Source organism: Malus domestica, chromosome 15 (assembly GCF_042453785.1).
Source record: "Malus domestica chromosome 15, GDT2T_hap1".
Taxonomy (NCBI): domain Eukaryota; kingdom Viridiplantae; phylum Streptophyta; class Magnoliopsida; order Rosales; family Rosaceae; genus Malus; species Malus domestica.
The window spans coordinates 49,143,445-49,164,623 of record NC_091675.1 but is presented as its reverse complement, the minus strand read 5'-3'; the positions used below and the strand labels follow the sequence as shown (position 1 = coordinate 49,164,623).

General features: G+C 35.4%; 2 protein-coding genes and 1 long non-coding RNA gene across 3 annotated transcripts; 1 reads left to right on the top strand and 2 right to left on the bottom strand.

Annotated features, from left to right (window-relative positions):
• The first annotated feature begins 258 nt into the window (after positions 1-258).
• Positions 259-8,273, top strand: LOC103402068 (oligopeptide transporter 2-like). The gene is made up of 6 exons (XM_008340817.4): positions 259-849; positions 1,857-1,954; positions 4,278-4,841; positions 6,060-6,312; positions 6,748-6,930; positions 7,467-8,273. Exons 1-6 carry the CDS (start codon positions 337-339, stop codon positions 8,085-8,087), a joined length of 2,232 nt encoding a protein of 743 aa, XP_008339039.3. The 5' UTR covers positions 259-336; the 3' UTR covers positions 8,088-8,273.
• A 633-nt stretch (positions 8,274-8,906) lies between these two features.
• LOC103402022 (uncharacterized) lies at positions 8,907-10,954 on the bottom strand. Its single transcript, XR_524001.4, has 3 exons — positions 10,603-10,954; positions 9,817-9,920; positions 8,907-9,401 (listed from the first exon to the last, which is right to left on the bottom strand). It is a non-coding gene; the product is annotated as an uncharacterized lncRNA (long non-coding RNA).
• Positions 10,955-18,235: 7,281 nt separating this feature from the next.
• Positions 18,236-19,647, bottom strand: LOC108172992 (uncharacterized). The gene is made up of 2 exons (XM_029093526.2): positions 18,585-19,647; positions 18,236-18,273 (listed from the first exon to the last, which is right to left on the bottom strand). Exons 1-2 carry the CDS (start codon positions 19,645-19,647, stop codon positions 18,236-18,238), a joined length of 1,101 nt encoding a protein of 366 aa, XP_028949359.1.
• Positions 19,648-21,179: the final 1,532 nt, after the last annotated feature.

Here is a 21,179-nt window from a genome sequence, read left to right as displayed (position 1 = left end):
AATTTTTGGTGAAAAAAATGTAATATGAAATGGGACCTTAATTTCTTTGTTCGTTTGCTTAATGAGTATCGTAATCATATATAGATGAAAGTATCGATAATGTCCACATCAAAACGGAATTTATTTAATTTGGAATCGTCACTCCTTTATGTATTTCTTGTCAATACCGGCCGGCAACCAATGTCGATGACCAAATCCAAAATGGCAAATTTTGTAAATAAACTGTAAAAGCACTTTTAAAAACCCTTCATTTTCCATTCATACACTCACCATCCAAACCCTTGACACACACACTGCCTCCAAAAATCTCTCTACTCTCCATCCCTATCTTCCCCCATGGGCACCCAGGTCACCACCCTAGAAGTGGAGGCCGCTGCTAAAACTAAGCTCGATGAGAGTGAGAACGACGATGACGTGTCATCAGTTGAGCAGGTCCGACTGACGGTCTCCAACGAGGACGACAGTTCCCTCCCCGTATGGACGTTCCGGATGTGGACTATAGGCATGCTCTCGTGCATTCTACTCTCATTCCTCAACACCTTCTTCTCTTACCGCACGGAGCCGCTTGTGATATCGATGATCTCCGTGCAGGTGGCGAGTCTGCCGATCGGACGGTTCATGGCTAGGACGCTGCCGAGGAGAAAGGTTTGGATTCGTGGGAAGTCATACTCGTTGAACCCGGGGGAATTTAACGTAAAAGAGCACGTGCTGATTTCAATATTTGCAAACGCCGGAGCCGGGTTTGGTAGCGGACCGGCGTATGCGGTTAATATTGTGACTATAATCAAAGCGTTTTACGGTAGGAAGATATCCTTCTTTGCAAGTTGGGCACTTGTGATTACCACACAGGTACGGACATACTGCATGCAGATAATTAGATTAGGAAAAAATTGTTGGAAAATGCTATACGTTGATCATGTTTTATATTTGGATTATTTTGGTTTCAGTCCATACTCACCTAATTGTTAGACTAAACTCTAGTTTGTTTAAATATTTTGATCGAGATCCTTAACATCATTTAAGAGATTTAACTCATGTATTATGCATTTAATGTCCCATAAATTATGAAATTTAAACAAATTCAAATAATATTTTCAAAATATAATAAATACTTAAAAATAATTATTAGAGTAATATTTTCCTTCACAAAATTATAGCAAGAAAATAATGTACCCACATTAACATATTTTAAAAAATAACTACTGATATATTTTAAAGCATAAAATAAATAAGTATAATGAGCATGGGTAAATTCAGCACAATTAAAAATGGGTATAAACAAATTTAAAAATATGGGTACAAATACAAATAAAACTTAAAAAAAATATGGGCACAAAAAGAAATTAATATATGGGTACAAATTAAAACTGAAAAGAAAATTTGTGCAAATTAAAAAATGGTTGCAAATTAAAAATGGGTACAAACTAAAAATAAAAATATATAATAAAAAATTTAGCCATAAATATAAATATATAAAATGTAACATTTCTAACACTAAATGAATATATTTAGAAATAAAAAATATTTTATTATTGAAATAATTAATGATGTTTATTAAAATCTAAGGACCTTGATCAAAAATTGAAAATGAATAAGGTTTTAATCAATGAAGTAGCAAAAAGATGGATGAGAACCCAATTTCTTCATAGGATGTGACGCTTAATGGTTGGATAATGATTTAAACACGAATTCAATTGTCAATTGCCACATCACGTCTATAAAACATGGTTCAAGTCAATGATCTCTCTAGTATGATAGTATCGCTCATTATATTAGTAGTAATTAACTACAAATATAAGTAATTTTGTGGGAGTGAGGGGGTTAAATGTTAAATTTATGGTAAATAAGTACTGCAGGTATTGGGGTATGGGTGGGCTGGTATTATCAGAAAGTACGTGGTTGATCCGGGGGCGATGTGGTGGCCTAGCAGTCTCGTTCAGGTTTCTTTGTTCAGGTAATTTATCATAAAAGGAAATTATAATTTCAATTCTCTGTGTGACAGACTCAATAAGTTATTGGTATATTCCATCTCCGTACATATTTACAAGGGAGAATTGATTTTCATACACTTTTTTATTTTTGCACAATCCTGTTTAATTCTTGTATTTTATAAATCAGGCGTAACAAATGAACAAAAACCAACAAAAATGTGGAGAATGAGAAAATAGGTGTGCACAACTCATTTCCTTGAAAAATTATAATCAAGGAAACTATTTTGTGAGGTTATGAGATGTGTGTATATTTGCTAGATTTCCATAATGAAAATAAAGAGTTTACAAATTTGGTGCATACATCCACAATGGTACACACAAATTTGGTACACGCATGTAATGGAAAACAAAAATATTGAGAGACTATATTTTTGTGCAACAACTGCATATTTTATGATGCAACAACTGTTTGTCCCCATTATTTGTCATAAAAATATAATTTATTGAATTAATGGGATATATAGTCGTACGTACGGGCAGTACAAATTTACACGGATCCCTTGAATACGTATCATTTTTTGTTGTTGTGTGTGGTTAACAATGGGGCTAAACCTCCAACAAAGAAAAACTTAAATTTGAAGGTCAATGGTTCAATAGGACTTTAGCAAGAAAAGGATTTTTGTTAAGGGTATTCTATTATTTGATAAACAATATTATAGGGTAAACAAATAATGTGTGTAATATTTGTTTTCATATCAAAAGGTAAACTGATATATTACTTTAAAGGAAAAATTAGTATTCAGTCCATAGTTATCAATGTTCATTAACTGAGACCTTATTAGTTTTCAAATTTTGATTGAAATCCCTAGCATTTATGTGATAATGAATTTACATGTTTGTTACATATTTTTTTAAACAAAAATAATTAGTAATTGATTTAGGGTTGTAATATATACTCACACCTCTATTAAACTCCTAATTAATTTTCAATTCAAACATTTCCACAAAAAAAAAAAAAAAATTCGAATAAGTTTGTACCCATTAGTTTTTTTTATAAAAATATTTCAATTTTTTAATCTTAAATGTACCCATTCATATAATTTTCATTTTTTTTTTGACACGGATCCTCTCCGGATCCAGTTGTCCTAATCCACCAAATTCATGTATCTGGGCCATTGAAATTTGATCCAACGGCTGCAAACAAGGGCCCACTTTAAAAGTTATAATAACTTTAGTCATTGGATAAAATTTCAATGACTCGGATAAATGGATTTGGTGGATTAGGACAATTGGATCCGGAGAGGATCCATGTCTATTTTTTTTAATTTTAAATGTACCCATTCTTAAATATATCAATTTGTTATATGTAAAATATACCATTTTTTTAAAATAAAATGTACAAATTTTTTATATAAAATGTACCCAATTTTTTAATATAAAATCCATTCAATTTTTTTAATACATTTTTAAAACTTATATATGTACATTATTTTTTCGTTGATTTAAGAATGTATCTATGTCAAATTTAATCAAAGAAATTTACTTATGTTAGTAAGCCTAATATCTTCTTTTTTTTTCCTGTGTTTTGAAGAATGTATCCATGTTTTGGTACAATAATTTTTTTTTTGTTAATTTTGATGAATGTACCCATATTTACACACATGCAAACACACACACACACAAAATATAATAGATAGTATAATTTATATTTTATTATTTTTAATCCCACAAATTCTAGGTTTTATTTAAAATCTCATTAATATAAACAAATACAGATTTCAATTTTTAATTTTTAATTTAAAAAATATAGTAACTTACACTATTACATTAATGTCAGAGACTTCGATAAAAAACTAAAAACAGACAAGGTTTCAATCAAAGAATATTGATAGCTAGGGACCGCATCCAAAGTGTCCATATTTTAAATCACAAACGAACTATTACATCGTACCTAGAGCTTGCCTGTATATTAGTTTATTTTTTGTTCTTAGTATTTCTCTCAACTTGTACTTAAGTAGAGGTCTTAAGTTCGTCTTTCATAGATGATAATTTTGACACCAATTTATATTGCTTGACACATTGTGTGGCTTAACTTAAATATTCCATTCCTTGGTGTAAATTATTTTTTCAAAAACAATGTATATAAATTAGTAGGTAGCTAGTTTATATATGCATATTTATTTAGCTCCTACTTGATGCTCATATGCCTTTTAAAATAATTCACCTTTTTAAGGAAGCCAATGTTAATTGCAATGTCAATGCATTTTATTGCGGTTTTAAGACAACGTATATTTATGAATTGTTATTTGACTTTGATTTCTACGTACAATATGCATGAACATGAAGGGCTCTGCATGAGAAAGACAACAATCGAATGTCGAGAGGGAAATTCTTTTTGATAGCACTGGTGTGCAGCTTCTCTTGGTACCTAGTGCCGGGCTACCTCTTCACAACTCTCTCAATAATTTCATGGATCTGTTGGATTTACCCCAAGTCCATAAGAGCTCAGCAAATTGGCTCAGGCTTCCGTGGGCTTGGCGTTGGGGCATTTACCCTAGATTGGTCGGTCATATCCTCTTACTTGGGGAGCCCTTTGATCAGCCCCTTCTTTGCCATTGTCAATATCACCGTCGGATACATCATCATCATGTACGTCATCATTCCAATTTCATACTGGAAACTCAACTTGTACAATGCAAGGAATTTTGCAATCTTCTCTTCGCACTTGTTTGATTCCGACGGCCAAATATATAATGTCAAAGGCATTGTGAATGACCGGTTTCAGATTGACATGCCTGCCTATGAAAAACAAGGATTCATAAACTTGAGTGTATTTTTTGCCCTAACATATGGCCTTGGTTTTGCTGCTGTTGTATCGACCCTCACTCATGTGGCTCTCTTCAATGGAAGGTAAGTAAATAATTTAAATGACCTTAAGTTTACTCATGATGTGTGTTTTTTTATTAACATTACACACAAATAGAAGCTGAGACAATTTCTAATAAAGGTGTGTCTTATCATTTTATGTGGAACCCATTTGTATTGCAGAGTGTGCTCGTGTCTAAATAATATTACTTCACAAATAGAGTTATCCAAACCTTTAAGTGGTAGTTCTCATTGTCTTTAAAATAGTCATCATGCAACACTCATCACTTCATTATCAATACAATAATATATATATATATATATATATATATATATATATATATATATATAGTGTATGATAACTATTTTGAAGTGTCAGTAACCATCTCTTATATCTTGTTCAATTTTTGTTTTCTATTGAGTTATAGTTTGGGTTTTCATCTTGAGATATAATTGTTTAATTACTTAAGCCCAAGTATGAGATTGAATTTTTATTTTGACCCTTGAATTAGGGTATTATTTTGCGTATTTCGTAGGTACTTTTGTAAGTTCATATTCATATGTTGGTACACTAACAGGTAAAATGTACCAACGTCTGTATCTATGTCTCCTTCTCTACCCGCATAGCATATTCAAATAATGTACCTAATTAAAGGATCAAAATCCAAATTCAATTTTAGTGCTTATTTGTAATGAAAAATTGTTTTATAAAAATATCAATCTAATTTTTTAAAGAATGTTCCACCATAAATTCAAGGTAACTTTAACGAATCCCGGTACTGTTCACTTTAACAAAAAGTCACAATTTACACTAAAAAGTTAATTATGATAATATTCACTTTACTCTTTATTTTGTCTGTATCGTTAAAACTCAAAGTTTTCAAACCATTTTCATTAGTTTTCATTAAATTCAATTAGTAATATAGAGAGTGATTTATCTTCTTATAATTACATAAGAAATGCTAAGGAGACTATTTTAAAAGTGGGACTCTTTGCTACCTCATATTTTGGGCACAATTCAAGTGCCAACATTATAAAATATTGTACAAAAAACGTAAAGTGTCAGAAAGTTCATGGAGAGTCCCAAGGCTCCTTAGGATTTCTCTAATTATATACATACAAGGTTCCCGAATTGTCCTCTATTGATTCAAACTTTCAATAATTATTTATTTATTTTTTGGGAAGATAAATGTACTGTTACTAGTTCTAATTGTGGAATTTTTTTTAATTGTGACGGTAATATGAATGATATTCTTCTAACAGGGACATATATGAACGATACCAATCGTCATATAGTGGAAAGATAGATATACACACCAAATTAATGAGGAAATACAGGGACATACCCAGCTGGTGGTTTCATATTTTGCTTGTGGTGTCGTTGGTACTTTCTCTAGCATTGTGCATTTTCATGAAAGATGAGGTGCAAATGCCATGGTGGGGACTCATTTTTGCTGCAGGAATTGCATTGATTTTCACCCTTCCAATCAGCATAATAACTGCCACAACAAATGTGGTAAGTATTGAACTCTTGAACCTCAATCCTTCTTTTGGTCACACTTGTTGCAATAATTCATGGATACTGGATATTAATTTTTGACACTCCTAGTTTCTCTTTATAATAAATTTATAATTTCTTTTTTTGCAAAAATCAGTTTTGCCATGGAGACACATAAGATTAATCCTTTGATACACTTTGTAATAGATGTGCGCACACATATATATGGGGACTATTTTTGCTACCACCGTATTTATCACCGTTAGATAAGTTTAAATTTAGAGATCTATGTAGTGGATAGACACAAATCTCAAAGTTTAAACTCATCCAATGGTGATATAGGGTAGTGAACATTTACACACTTGAGGGTGGTGAGCAAAAATGCATCCATATCCATGGTCCATAATTTGAGATCATGAATCTAAGAATCTCATCTCTTTTCTAATTTTTTAGACACCGGGACTAAACATCATCACGGAGTACGTCATGGGTTTGATATTGCCTGGCTATCCTATAGCCAATGTATGCTTCAAAACATATGGATACATAAGTATGGCACAGGCAATTTCATTTTTGAGTGATTTTAAGTTAGGCCATTACATGAAGATTCCGCCCATATCCATGTTCTTAGTTCAGGTATGTATATATATATTCTTCTTCTTGTACAATTTACTTATTGGATACGATCATACTATAAATTACTTATACTTAGTAAATAACTAAATATTGTATATTCCACTTATTCAAATTACCTGAATCAGATTTTACACATGTATAATAAAAATGAACACCAATAAAACTATTTGTACCATCTAATCTGATCAGCAAACAACTCTCGACAACATGCACATGTATATATATTATAACATGAATTGGATGTGCGTGTTTAAAGTGGTATTATAACATGAATTAGTATCGATCATATACATCTACGGTATCTGGTAAGAATGTGGATATTATTATTATTTTTTATATTATCACGTACCAACATGAATGTCTGACAATATATCTTACCAAATTAATACCAACAGTGTACATGTTAGGTATTGTAAATTAGTATTCGATACCAATAATCTGTTTCCTAGTTGAAATGTTGAAATGCTACGCTGTGGAAAATATTCAGCTACTATCTAACTCTTGATTTGTAATTTTCTTTTTCCTCCCATTATAAGTGCGTAGGAACTGTAGTAGCCGGAACCGTCAATATTGGGACAGCATGGTGGCTTCTAACTACAGTGAAAAATATTTGCAATACTGAATTACTCCCTGACACTAGTCCTTGGACTTGTCCTGGTGATAGTGTCTTCTTCAATGCATCTGTGATTTGGGGTCTGGTTGGACCGAAACGAATCTTCGGTTCCCGCGGACTCTACGGAGGACTCAACTGGTTCTTTCTGGTAGGTGCACTCGGACCTGTCATAGTATGGTTGTTTCACAGAGCTTTCCCCAGGCAGAAATGGATCGCCTACATCAACCTTCCAGTGCTTTTCGGATCAACCGCGGTGATGCCACCAGCTACAACTGTGAACTTTAACAGCTGGATTGTGGTCGGAATCGTTTTCAATTACTTTGTTTTCAGATACAGAAAGAAGTGGTGGCAGAGGTACAATTATGTTCTTTCTGCTGCCCTAGATGCTGGAGTGGCTTTTATGGGGGTGCTTATATACATATGTTTAACCATAAACGAGGTAAGCATTTCTTGGTGGGGTACACAAGACTATGACCACTGTAAATTGTCTACTTGTCCAACATCTAAGAGCATAGAACTTGGTCATGCTTGTGTATTCCCTTAAACTAGAGAGGTTTTTCAGTGTGCGCGAAACACGGTATAACATATCATGTATCATTATACAAGTGTTGAGATACTTGTGTTAAAAAACTAGTAACATAAAAAATAAAACATTCCTCTACTCATATAACGTCATGTGACATACCATCTGTATTCTAAGCTAAATGAAAAGTTTCTCTTTAAGCTGCTACATCATATGTTACTTTTGGATTTTGGAGTTGACTTTATGCAGCAAGGTTCATTTGAAGGAAACGACGTTGTAAATAATAAAATATGAATGAATGAACTTTCATTTCATCTGTCCAAGTAATATTGGTTCTTATATAATACAGTTGATTGTCAAAGCCTAATTTGCCCATTTGGGTGCACTGCTCGCTAGCCATTGCTAGAAAGTGGTGTGTTATTTTTTATTTTTTGTTTTGTATCAATTTATTCCAAAGGGTGAAAAGGAAATCTCAAAACATTGATTCCGTTCGAGAATATTCACAAAGGCTTCATGTTGTTTCACAATTTACCATTTGAATTCACAGTTTAAACGGAGCACTATTACCGTCGTCGCGCAAAGTCAAAAATACGTCGCCCAAAAATTAGCGAAATGAACCTTCGTCGCGCAAGAACCGTCGCGCGAAGGCAGTGAAGGAAGGGTTTGCGCGACGCAAGACATCCCTACGTCGCGCAAAGCTACTTTGCGCGACGTAGGGAGGTCCTGCGTCGCGCAAAGTTTTTTTTTTTTTTTGTGTCATTTATATTTTTTTATTTAATTTTTAATAAATATTATAATTAAATTATTGAATATTATAATTAAATGCTAAACAATAATTAATAAACCAAGAAAAAGTAATTAATTATAGAATATATGAAAATGTACGTTTGTCCGAACAAAAAAATAAAAAACTACAAGTCTTCTAAGTTTAATACATCATGCTACTCGGTATCGTCTGGGCGAAATGGCTGGGAAGTCGAAGGTGGAGCAACATTAGGTGCTGGCATCGTCGGGATTTGGAGGCCGGACATCGCTAAGGCCTGAAGAATCATATTCATCCTCTCGCCCTGGGCCGCAACCTGACCTCTTAGGGTTGTCACTTCCTCCTTCAAAGAATTGACCTCTCCTGTGGACAAAAATTATAATGAGAACACGAGCAAGGCAGCCAATCTTCTCGAAACTGAATGTTTTGAGAAGCAAAAGTTTGCTACTAATTGAGATAATCCTTGGAGGTGCAAAGGTCGGCCCTTGAAGAAACGAGGAGTTATGTCCAAGAGGAACTCCAAGAAGAGATGTGGATGCCACAGCTCCTCCTAAAGCACACACAAGCTCTCCCTGCACAAAACCAAATAAAACCCAATTCACTAAAACCAATTCTAAAGTCCAAGAATGTACCTACACAATCCCATAAACTAAAAAAACCCAATTCCTTTTTATTACTAAATGCATACGAAAAGGTACTTAAAGGTCACCACCCATGCAAATGCAATGAGAGAAGAGATGCATGAAGGAGATAAATTCAGAACAGAGAAAAAACAACTTATGAGCAAGTGTATGTACTAAACAAGAAAGCAAAAAAAGATGCATAATCCTTCAGTAAATAATGGAGGTTCAAAGAACAAAATAGAATACCTCAGTTCAAATAAATAAACTTTAACAGCTTAATACCAATACAATACAGAAGCAGCACTCTAAAGCAAAAATTGGCAAAAGTTGGGTTGTTGAAAACAATAACAAGAGTTAGGATTACCTTTTCAGATTGAATACATATGAGTGAGATACTTCAAGCCAAGACAGAGACAACATCACATTACCAGCGAACCGAAAGCCAATAGATTAGGAGACTGCTGCAATCTGGAAACACAAGAATGAATTAAAACTACTATTTTGCACCTTTTACCACCTCTAACCTTCCATCCATTAAATCATGTTTTAAGAAATGTAGACGGGTATTTAAAATTTAGCGACCTTTCAGGATTTAGGACAAACAATTGTATAGTCTTCTTTAAGCAAAGTAGGCAAAAATTAGGGTCATTGAAAATGGAAAACTATTCTGGTAGAAGGACGCTGCAACAAATTGGAAGATTTAGGATCCAAGCAATGACATGGAAGAGGCATAATGAACCAACTGCTCCACTTTGAATACTAAAATTCAATAGTTAAAAGTTAAAACTACTAGAGTGCAGAACAATACGATAGCTACCCTTTCAGCAAAGAAAGCAGATTCGCTTCTATAATCCAACTCTTCTAACTAAACCACCTTTTCATCTAATCTCAGTGATTCTATTTTGAGAAACAAGTAACATTATTGCATTCAGAAGTCCAAAACTTTGCTACTAAAAATGACATAACTAAACACCACAATCGATCATTTTTATCATTTCAACCACCAAATATGTAAAATTTTCAACTACTTATACATATGAATTAATATTCTTTTTTTCATCAAATCTCAGTGATTAATTTCAAAATGAGGGTCGGGGCTCCAACTATAACAGTATTCTGAAATCGAAGAGAGAGGATGAGAAATTTTTACCTCTGGGTGTGTCGACTTCAAGATCGGAGGTTTGGCCTTTGGATCCGCTCGTGTGCAGCCTGATTCTCGCGAGATTTTGGCTCACTTTTCTGAGACGGTGGTGCAGGCGACGGTGCAGAACAATACGATAGCTACCCTTTCAGCAAAGAAAGCAGATTAGCTACCTTTTCAGCAAAGAAAGCAGATTTGAGGGAAATTATAGAGTGAGAAAAGGGGTCTGGGAAGAGGAGGAAGGCTACGGAAGAGAGAGACCGAGTGAGAGAGAGAGAGAGAAGGGGTCTGGGAAGAGGAGGGCGTGGGAATATTTAGTCCAAAATTATCAAAACTGGCGCTTATTTTTAATACTTGCGCCAAAATTATCAAAACTTGCGCGACGAAGGTATACAATTCACGTCGCGCAAGGTATTTTTAATTAAAAAAAATAATTATAAAAATTACTGAAAATGTGGCTTTACTCATTTTAAATTTTTTTTTTTACATAAAACTCACAATAATATATTTTTCTAATAAAAACCTGACTAATAAATTGGTAGCTATTTAATAAATATACATATCATTTAATTTCTTAAGTGTTATACGTAAAAAAAATTTAAATTTAAATTACTTAATAAATATATATACCATTTAACTTGATGCGATACGTATTGTACGAAACTAATTTCAACGATTCAACCGTCAAACTTGTTTGTATATGCTTCGAGATCACACATACAAAAAATCGAAAAAAAAAAAGGTTCAGAGATCAAGTAATGGGACAAAACTTTTCGACGGTTATAAACGAAAAATCACGATTTAACGGTAGTTTAAACTTCGATTTTGATGATTTTTTACAGTTACACCCCTTGATCCTACATGAATACAACGAATTGATTCGATCGTCAATTTAAAATATTTTACACAAGTGGATATCACAAAATCTTATGTTATACTTGATGAAAGTATAAATAAAATCGAAGTGTTAGGGAATCTAACGTTTTATTGAGATACGCATTGTACGAAACTAGTTTCAACGATCCAACCGTCAAACTTGTTTGTATATGCATCGAGATCGCATACGAAAAAAATCGCAAAAAACAAACCTTCAGAGATCATGTAACGGGACAAAACTTTTCGACGGTTATAAACGAAAAAATCACAATTTAACGGTTATTTTAACTCCGATTTTGATGATTTTTTACAGCTACACTCCTGGATCCTATATGAATACAAGGAACTAATTCGATTGTCAATTTAAAATATTTACACAAGTGGATACCACAAAATCTTATGTTATACTTGATGAAAGTATAAATAAAATCGAAGTGTTAGGGAATCTAACGTTTTATTGAGATACGCATTGTACGAAACTAGTTTCAACGATCCAACCGTCAAACTTGTTTGTATATGCATCGAGATCGCATACGAAAAAAATCGCAAAAAACAAACCTTCAGAGATCATGTAACGGGACAAAACTTTTTGACGGTTATAAACGAAAAAATCACAATTTAACGGTTATTTTAACTCCGATTTTGATGATTTTTTACAGCTACACTCCTGGATCCTATATGAATACAAGGAACTAATTCGATTGTCAATTTAAAATATTTACACAAGTGGATACCACAAAATCTTATGTTATACTTGATGAAAGTATAAATAAAATCGAAGCGTTATGGAATCTAACGTTTTATTGAGATATGCATTGTACGAAACTAGTTTCAACGATCCAAGCGTCAAACGTGTTTGTATATGTATCGAGATCGCATACGAAAAAAATCGCAAAAAACAAACCTTCAGAGATCATGTAACGGGACAAAACTTTTCGACGGTTATAAACGAAAAAATCACAATTTAACGGTTATTTTAACTCCGATTTTGATGATTTTTTACAGCTACACTCCTGGATCCTATATGAATACAAGGAACTAATTCGATTGTCAATTTAAAATATTTACACAAGTGGATACCACAAAATCTTATGTTATACTTGATGAAAGTATAAATAAAATCGAAGTGTTAGGGAATCTAACGTTTTATTGAGATACACATTGTACGAAACTAGTTTCAACGATCCAACCGTCAAACTTGTTTGTATATGCATCGAGATCGCATACGAAAAAAATCGCAAAAAACAAACCTTCAGAGATCATGTAACGGGACAAAACGTTTCGACGGTTATAAACGAAAAAATCACAATTTAACGGTTATTTAAACTCCGATTTTGATGATTTTTTACAGCTACACTCCTGGATCCTATATGAATACAAGGAACTAATTCGATTGTCAATTTAAAATATTTACACAAGTGGATACCACAAAATCTTATGTTATACTTGATGAAAGTATAAATAAAATCGAAGTGTTAGGGAATCTAACGTTTTATTGAGATACGCATTGTACGAAACTAGTTTCAACGATCCAACCGTCAAACTTGTTTGTATATGCATTGAGATCGCATACGAAAAAAATCGCAAAAAACAAACCTTCAGAGATCATGTAACGGGACAAAACTTTTCGACGGTTATAAACGAAAAAATCACAATTTAACGGTTATTTTAACTCCGATTTTGATGATTTTTTACAGCTACACTCCTGGATCCTATATGAATACAAGGAACTAATTCGATTATCAATTTAAAATATTTACACAAGTGGATACCACAAAATCTTATGTTATACTTGATGAAAGTATAAATAAAATCGAAGTGTTATGGAATCTAACGTTTTATTGAGATATGCATTGTACGAAACTAGTTTCAACGATCCAACCGTCAAACTTGTTTGTATATGCATCGAGATCGCATACGAAAAAAATCGCAAAAAACAAACCTTCAGAGATCATGTAACGGGACAAAACTTTTCGACGGTTATAAACGAAAAAATCACAATTTAACGGTTATTTTAACTCCGATTTTGATGATTTTTTACAGCTACACTCCTGGATCCTATATGAATACAAGGAACTAATTCGATTGTCAATTTAAAATATTTACACAAGTGGATACCACAAAATCTTATGTTATACTTGATGAAAGTATAAATAAAATCGAAGTGTTAGGGAATCTAACGTTTTATTGAGATACGCATTGTACGAAACTAGTTTCAACGATCCAACCGTCAAACTTGTTTTGAAGAGAGAGATGGGCGATGGAGGTAGCTGCTGCAACTGGGTATGTAGTTTCTGCCTCCCAAACAGATCAAATGAAAAGAAAAAAAAGTTGGTGACTTTGCGCGACGCATGCCCACCTATGTCGCGCAAAGTTGTTTTGTGCGACGTAGGTGGGCATGCGTCGCGCAAAGGTGGGAAAAAGCGGTAAATTCTTAGGGTTTGGCGCCAAACGTTTGCGCGACGAATGACTACGTCGCGCAAAGCCGTTTTGCGCGACGTACGTACACCTACGTCGCTCAAAACGGCTTTCCGCGATGTAGTCCTTCGTTGCGCAAACTAACGTCGCGCAAAGCCGTTTTGCGCGACGTACGTACACCTACGTCGCGCAAAACGGCTTTGCGCGACTTAATTTTATGCGTCGCGCAAGTTTTCGTCGCGCAAACATGTTTTTGTACTAGTGGAGGCAACAAATTGTGAGAAAGTATAAGAACGCCCTTGAAAAGGGGCCATCATGAAACTCAGTGAAATTTTTAATCTATACAATTTTATCTACCTTATGAATGGGGAATGAGTTAAGCCTCACAATGAACTAGCCATAATAATTTGATTCAAAAAAGAATATCACTAAACCGTAGTTCTAAATGGCTAAACCTAGAAAAGTTCAAGTTGTTGTGACATATTTTACATAAATGCGTTGCAAATAGAGAAAAAGAGAGTTGGGGAATATCTGGGATGTGTACATTCCATCACATGTGCCTTTATTTATATTAAACTAAGAGGGATTTCTTGCTTTGCAATTAATACAATCATAAAGGAATAAGATCTTCTAATATTCCAAATACAATCTAATAATGATTTACACTATCACATATGTGCCAGAATTTATGTCACGCACTCTCTCTTGAGTGTGTAAATAAAATGTGCCAAAATTTAGTAAGCCTTTTCTCCTTGATCAATGGACCTAGTGGTTTAATCATATATATAATATACATATATATTACATAATATAATATAATACACTGCAAGTTTGATTAGGGAGCTCTTTCGAATCATATCGCATGAAAGTGAAGAAAGAATTATTAAAAAAATAAAAGAAAAGAAGTATTCTAGGTAATCATGCATACATATCTGATAAAATCTCAATTACTTAGTTCCTCATGTATGATTATACAAACTTAATTAAAATTTTGACGTCTTTCTGTCTTATATATTTATGTTACTTCCTATCAACTATTTTTGTTGTCATATGCTAATATTTTTATTTTGTTTCATGTATTAATTGTTCATGTCCATTTGATTGTCATATATGGTAGAACATAATCAGACAACCACTCCAAGAGAGCCTTTGCCAGCTGCTCTTGTAGAGCCTCAAAATGCTACAATTAAACCTTAGATACCATCTATTGAATTTTGATGTATATTTGCTTAATGAAACAATTACAAGATGAAACATATATATAGGGAAGAAAAAGATCATAAGCCTAATTTTGCCTAACTTACCTATCTTGCTTGACTAACCTAACTTGCCTAACTTTGAACAAGAAAGTTGACTAGCCTAATTTCACTAGTCATCCAACACCATTATTTCAACATGTTTATTTCATGCATTTTAACACTCCCCCTCAAGTTGGAGTGTGAATGTCGATGACACCCAACTTGCTAATTAAGACCTCAAATTGTGCCGAGCTTAGTGGTTTGGTGAACAAGTCTGCAGGTTGATTCGAGGTCCGTATGTAAGCTGTTTGCACCATTCCCATTTGAATCTTCTCACGTACTAGGTGACAGTCTATCTCTATATGCTTCGTTCGTTCATGAAACACTGGGTTCGAAGCAATGTGCATGGCAGCTTGATTATCACAAAACATTGTGACTGGTTGTGCATGATTTACTTACAAGTCCTTCAAAATGTTTCTTAGCCATATAACTTCACAACAAGTAGTAGCCATAGAACGGTATTCTGCCTCTGCACTAGAATGAGATATTGTGCTTTGTTTCTTCGTTTTCCAAGATATCGGTGCTTGTCCAAGGAAGATACAATAACCGATTATTGACCTTCTAGTGTCTTTACACCGAGCCCAATCAGCATCACAAAAGGCTTGTAATTGTAGTGAACCTGTAGAAGGCAAAAGAATTCCATGTCCAGGAGATTGTTTGATGTACCTGAGAACCTTATGCACCGCTTCAAGGTGTGGTTGTCGTGGCTTGTCCATGAATTGGCTCAACATATTAACCACATAAGTCAGGTCAGGCCGCGTGATGGTTAAGTAAATCAGCCTCCCTACGAGTCGCCTGTATGAAGAAGGATCATGTAGGAGCGTCCCATCAGTTTGTGTAAGGGACATGTTTGGTTCCATTGGTAATCGTGAGGGCTTCGCACCAAGGAACCCAGCATCTTCTAGTATCTCCAACGCATATTTGCGTTGGCACAAGGCAATCCCTTGTTTAGATCTTGCAACTTCTATCCCCAAAAAGTATTTGAGTTTTCCCAAATCCTTTAGTTTAAAATGTTGGGAAAGGAAGAGTTTAGTCTCTTCAATTTCTCTCAAATTGTTACCTGCAAGTATCACGTCATCAACATACACAAGTAATGCCATAAAACTGCCTTGACGGTTTCGGACGAACAATGAGTAATCTGACCATGATTGATGAAAACCAGCAGTCTTGAGAGCACTAGACAGCTTGATAAACCATTGTCTCGAGGCCTGTTTTAAACCATAAATGGATTTGTGTAATTTGCATACTCGTGTCTCCCCCTTTCGTCCGAACCCAGGAGGCAAGGACATATAAACCTCCTCGTATAAGTCACCATGCAAAAATGCGTTGTTCACATCAAGTTGATGAAGATGCCAGCCTCGTATGGAGGCAATACTCAGGAGGACGCGGACGGTGGTGAGCTTGGCAACTGGAGCAAAAGTTTCCCGATAATCAAGCCCCTCAATTTGACTGTAGCCTTTAGCAACGAGACGAGCTTTGTAGCGTTCAACACTGCCGTCAGGTTTAAGCTTCACCTTATAGATCCATTTGCAACCGATGGGATGTTTATGAGGTGGTAAGGGCACAAGAGTCCAAGTGCGATTGTCATGAAGGGCAACAATCTCTTTTTGCATGGCGTCACGCCATTTTGGATCCTGAACAGCTTGCGAAAAACTGGTGGGTTCTTTGATAATGGTGAGGGTGGTGAGAAAGGTTTTGTGAGTGGGGGATACATGGTCATAAGATAAATAACGAGATATGGGGTGAGATGTACCTGATGACTGAACCATGCTTGTGGAAGATGTGGGAGCAACACGGGAAGGGAGGGCCACCTCAACATGAAAGTCCTGCAAAAATGTGGAAGTTTTGGTCGGTCGAGTGCTACGACGGAGTGGAGGTGGTTGGTCTGGTGATTGAGTGGTTGGAGGTGGTGAAGAGTGTAGGGTATGTGAAGGTGTTGATAAGGTATCTGGTGGTGGAGTTGTAGTAGGTAAAGGAGATGAGAGTGGTGTGATGTCGGCAAGTGTGGGAGAGGTGATGTTTATTTCTTCGGGTGCAAGGCTTGAGTGCGACTCAATGGGAGAGGTCAAGTCAAATGTGATGGGTGAGGGTGTAATGTTTGATGGAGACGGGGCAGCGGAAGTGGTATGATTTTGGAATGGAAAATGATCTTAAAAAAAACAACATCCCTAGAAACAAAAGTCTTATTGTGTTTTATATCAAACAATTTATAACCCTTTTGACCATAAGGATACCCAAGAAAAATGCATTGGATTGCACGGGGGTCGAATTTAGAGGGCCTTTGGGCGTGTGTAGAAGCAAAACATAAACTACCGAAAACCTTTAAATGGGAATAGTTAGGTGCTTTGTGAAACAGTTTTTCGTAAGGTGTTTTACCTTGGAGAAGTGGAGTGGGTGTTCTATTGATGAGGTAGGCTGAGGTTAAGATTGCATCCCCCCAAAAACGTTTTGGCAAACGAGCTTGAAAGAGCAAAACCCGAGCAACATTGAGCAAATGCCGGTGTTTACGTTCGGCAACACCATTTTGTTGTGGTGTGTTGACACAACTAGATTGATGTATGATGCCTTTGAGAGCATAAAATTGCTCAAGCTTAAACTCAGGGCCATTGTCACTTCGTATGATTTGAACTCTGGTATTGAATTGAGTCTCAATCATTTGAATGAATCCGACTAAAATGTCTTTTGTGTCAGATTTATGTTTCATCAAATAAACCCAAGTGCTTCTAGTGTAGTCATCTACGATGGTAAGGAAATACTTGGCACCTGAAATAGAAGCAACTTGATAACCACCCCAAATATCAATATGTAATAATTCAAAACATGATTTGGTAGAAATAGAGCTCAAAGGAAAGGGTGATCTTGTTTGTTTGGCCAATGGGCAAATTAAACATTTTTCCAAATCACAAGCCTTATTGTTAAATAAAGGTACTAACGAAGTGACTTTATGAGATGGGTGTCCTAGGCGTTGGTGCCAAAGCTTTGGTGAGACGGTTTGAATATTGTTGCATGTTCCTTTCTTTGATGGGTCGAGGTAGTAAAGTCCATCCCTTTCAGTTCCTGTCCCAATCATCTTCCCCGAGCGAAGGTCCTGAATGACACAAAATTGGGTGAAGAAAATGGTGACATATAAGGAATCATAGGCTAGTTTACTGATAGATATTAAATTCAACCTAAAGAACGGCACACATAGGACATTTTCAAGGATAAGATTATGAGAGAAAACAACTTGTCCAATGTGAGTGACTTTGGCAACGGAACCATTTGGCAGTTCAACTGTATGATTTTCAACAGCTCGTGAGTGTGTAAGGAGACTAGGACTGCAAACTATGTGATCCGTGGCACCACTGTCCAGGATCCAAATACTTTTGGTTCCTTTACATGAAAAAGAGAAGGCTTTACCTGAAAGTTCTTCATGACTAGGAAGATTACTGACTTGATTGGCAAATGATGATTTGTTCTTGTTCAACATCTGAAGGATTTGCTTGCAGTCCTCCTGAGAGAACGGGAAATTAGGCACTGTCTCTTGCTTGTTACTTTGTGAAACTTGATTCCCTTTTGAAGAAAAGAGACGATTGGATTCGGTCTCTGTGGCTGCTTTCCGTTTTCGACAGAAATCGAACGTGTGGCCTTTCCATCCGCAAAAAGTGCACTTGAGATGTGCACGACAATTTTTGGTGATGTGATTGGTTTTATTGCACTTTCCACATCGCATCTCCTTGTCTTCAGGTGTAGGTTCTCGCGACAGATTCTTCACTGCAAAGACAGCAGTTTCTAGTTGTGTGATTTTCCTATTGGAAACCTCTGCCTGGCGTTCATGTCGAAGGACCAACGCATATGCCTTGTTCACCGTAGGCAGTGGTTCAAGAAGAAGAGTATTGCTTCGAACCGTAGCGTACGATTCGTTCAGCCCCATAAGGAACTTCATGGTTTTCTGAGTTTCAACATATGAGTTCATCTCATTCTTTGTTCCACAACTGCATGCTGGAATGGAACCCAAAGTATCACGTTCATCCCATAAACTTTTAAGTTTAGTGAAGTAAGAACTTACACTCATATTGCTTTGGACGCAATCATGGATCTCGTTCTCAACATGGAACAGCTGAACTATATTCACATGTGAGAACCTCTCCTGCAGATCGGTCCACATTTGTCGAGCATCCTTGTAGTTGATGACACTCCCTGAAATCTCCTTTGACATGGAGCCTAGTAGCCATGTCTTGACCAAGTTGTTGCAGCGATTCCATTGCTGCAGCTCCTCAAAATTATCCTCACTTGGTTTGTTGATCGTTCCATCAACAAAACCAAGTTTGTTCTTGACCGTTAAAGCCATACTCATGGATTGAACCCATGTGTTGTAGTTGTCTTCCACCAATGGTTGTGGTACGAGGATTGCACCAGGTTGATCCGAGTGGTGGAGATAGAGCGGGTGGTTGGGATTTTCCCATTTTGAATGAGAGGCCATGCCTAGAATGGTTGACCTCGTGGCTGCTTTAGAGCTGTGTTTTATGGTTTTTCCCAGATCACAGCTCTGATACCATATTGAATTTTGATGTATATTTGCTTAATGAAACAATTACAAGATGAAACATATATATAGGGAAGAAAAAGATCATAAGCCTAATTTTGCCTAACTTACCTATCTTGCTTGACTAACCTAACTTGCCTAACTTTGAACAAGAAAGTTGACTAGCCTAATTTCACTAGTCATCCAACACCATTATTTCAACATGTTTATTTCATGCATTTTAACACCATCTAAACGCAAAAGAGTAAATGAACCCAAGTCTAAAGTTTGGGCACATTATGAAGGATTTCTAAATGCGGATGGAAGTAGGATTGCTAAGGCACAATTAATGCACCTATTGTAAGAAAATATTTGCATGTTCTAGCACCAATGGAACCACTACACTAAAAGGCATACAAAGAAGTGTAAGAAGTACCCTTATAAAGGGGACAAGAAACAACAACTCTTGTCTTTTACAACAGCAGAGTCTCTTTCTAATTGGAAATTTGACCAAGAGCATTGCCGAAAACTCTTTGCTAGAATGATTATTGTTGATGAATTACCATTTAGCTTTGTGGAGAAGGAAGGCTTCAAAACATATATGAATACTGCACAACCAAGATTTAAACTGTTGTACAACAACTACAAAAGATTGTGTCCAATTGTATGCAGAGGAAAGAAAAAAACTAAAGGAGATGTTGAATCTTCAAATTCGCGAGTGAGTCTCACAACTGACTTGTGGACTTCTATTTAGAATCTTGGATATATGTGTCTTACTGCACATTTCATTGACAAAGATTGGGTGTTACAAAAAAGATTCATAAATTTTCAAGTGGTTCCCACTCGTGATGAGGTAATTGCACAAGCTGTAGAAACATGTTTACTGGATTGGGGTATTGTTTGGACCCAAAAATTACATCATCGGCCCGTGTAATTAAGGTCATTGAGTGAGCATAGCTCCCAACCTTTGGATGAAAAAATGAAGATAATTTTGTTATTGTTAAATGATAATATTATGATTTTTATCATAATAATTATCTTTTAATATGAATTATCATATTCTTAAGCATGATAGATAGGATGTAGATTATATCCTCAAGCAAGCGGTGTAGTTCGAATGGGATTGGGATTCTTGTCATCGGGTTGGAGCAGCATGGGTTTGATCAGAATTGTTAGGATGCATGATCTTCATGCATGTATGGGATAATGATGAAGTAAAAATAATGTGATGTGATAATGACAAGTGAGGTGATATTGCAATCTGCTTGCAATTAGCATTGCATTTTGAAGTGTGTGGAATTAGATATCATGGTTGGATGAGTTGTTTTAATATTATTGGAAGGCCACGTTATTGGGCTCGACATAAGCGTTGAATTTCTATCAAGAAATTTAAGTTCACAAGGAGATCAAAAGGGATTTGGTTTGGTCACTGGTGGTATATCAAGAATATTCCGATTGCATCATAGAGAGACGGGTGCAATTTGGAAAAC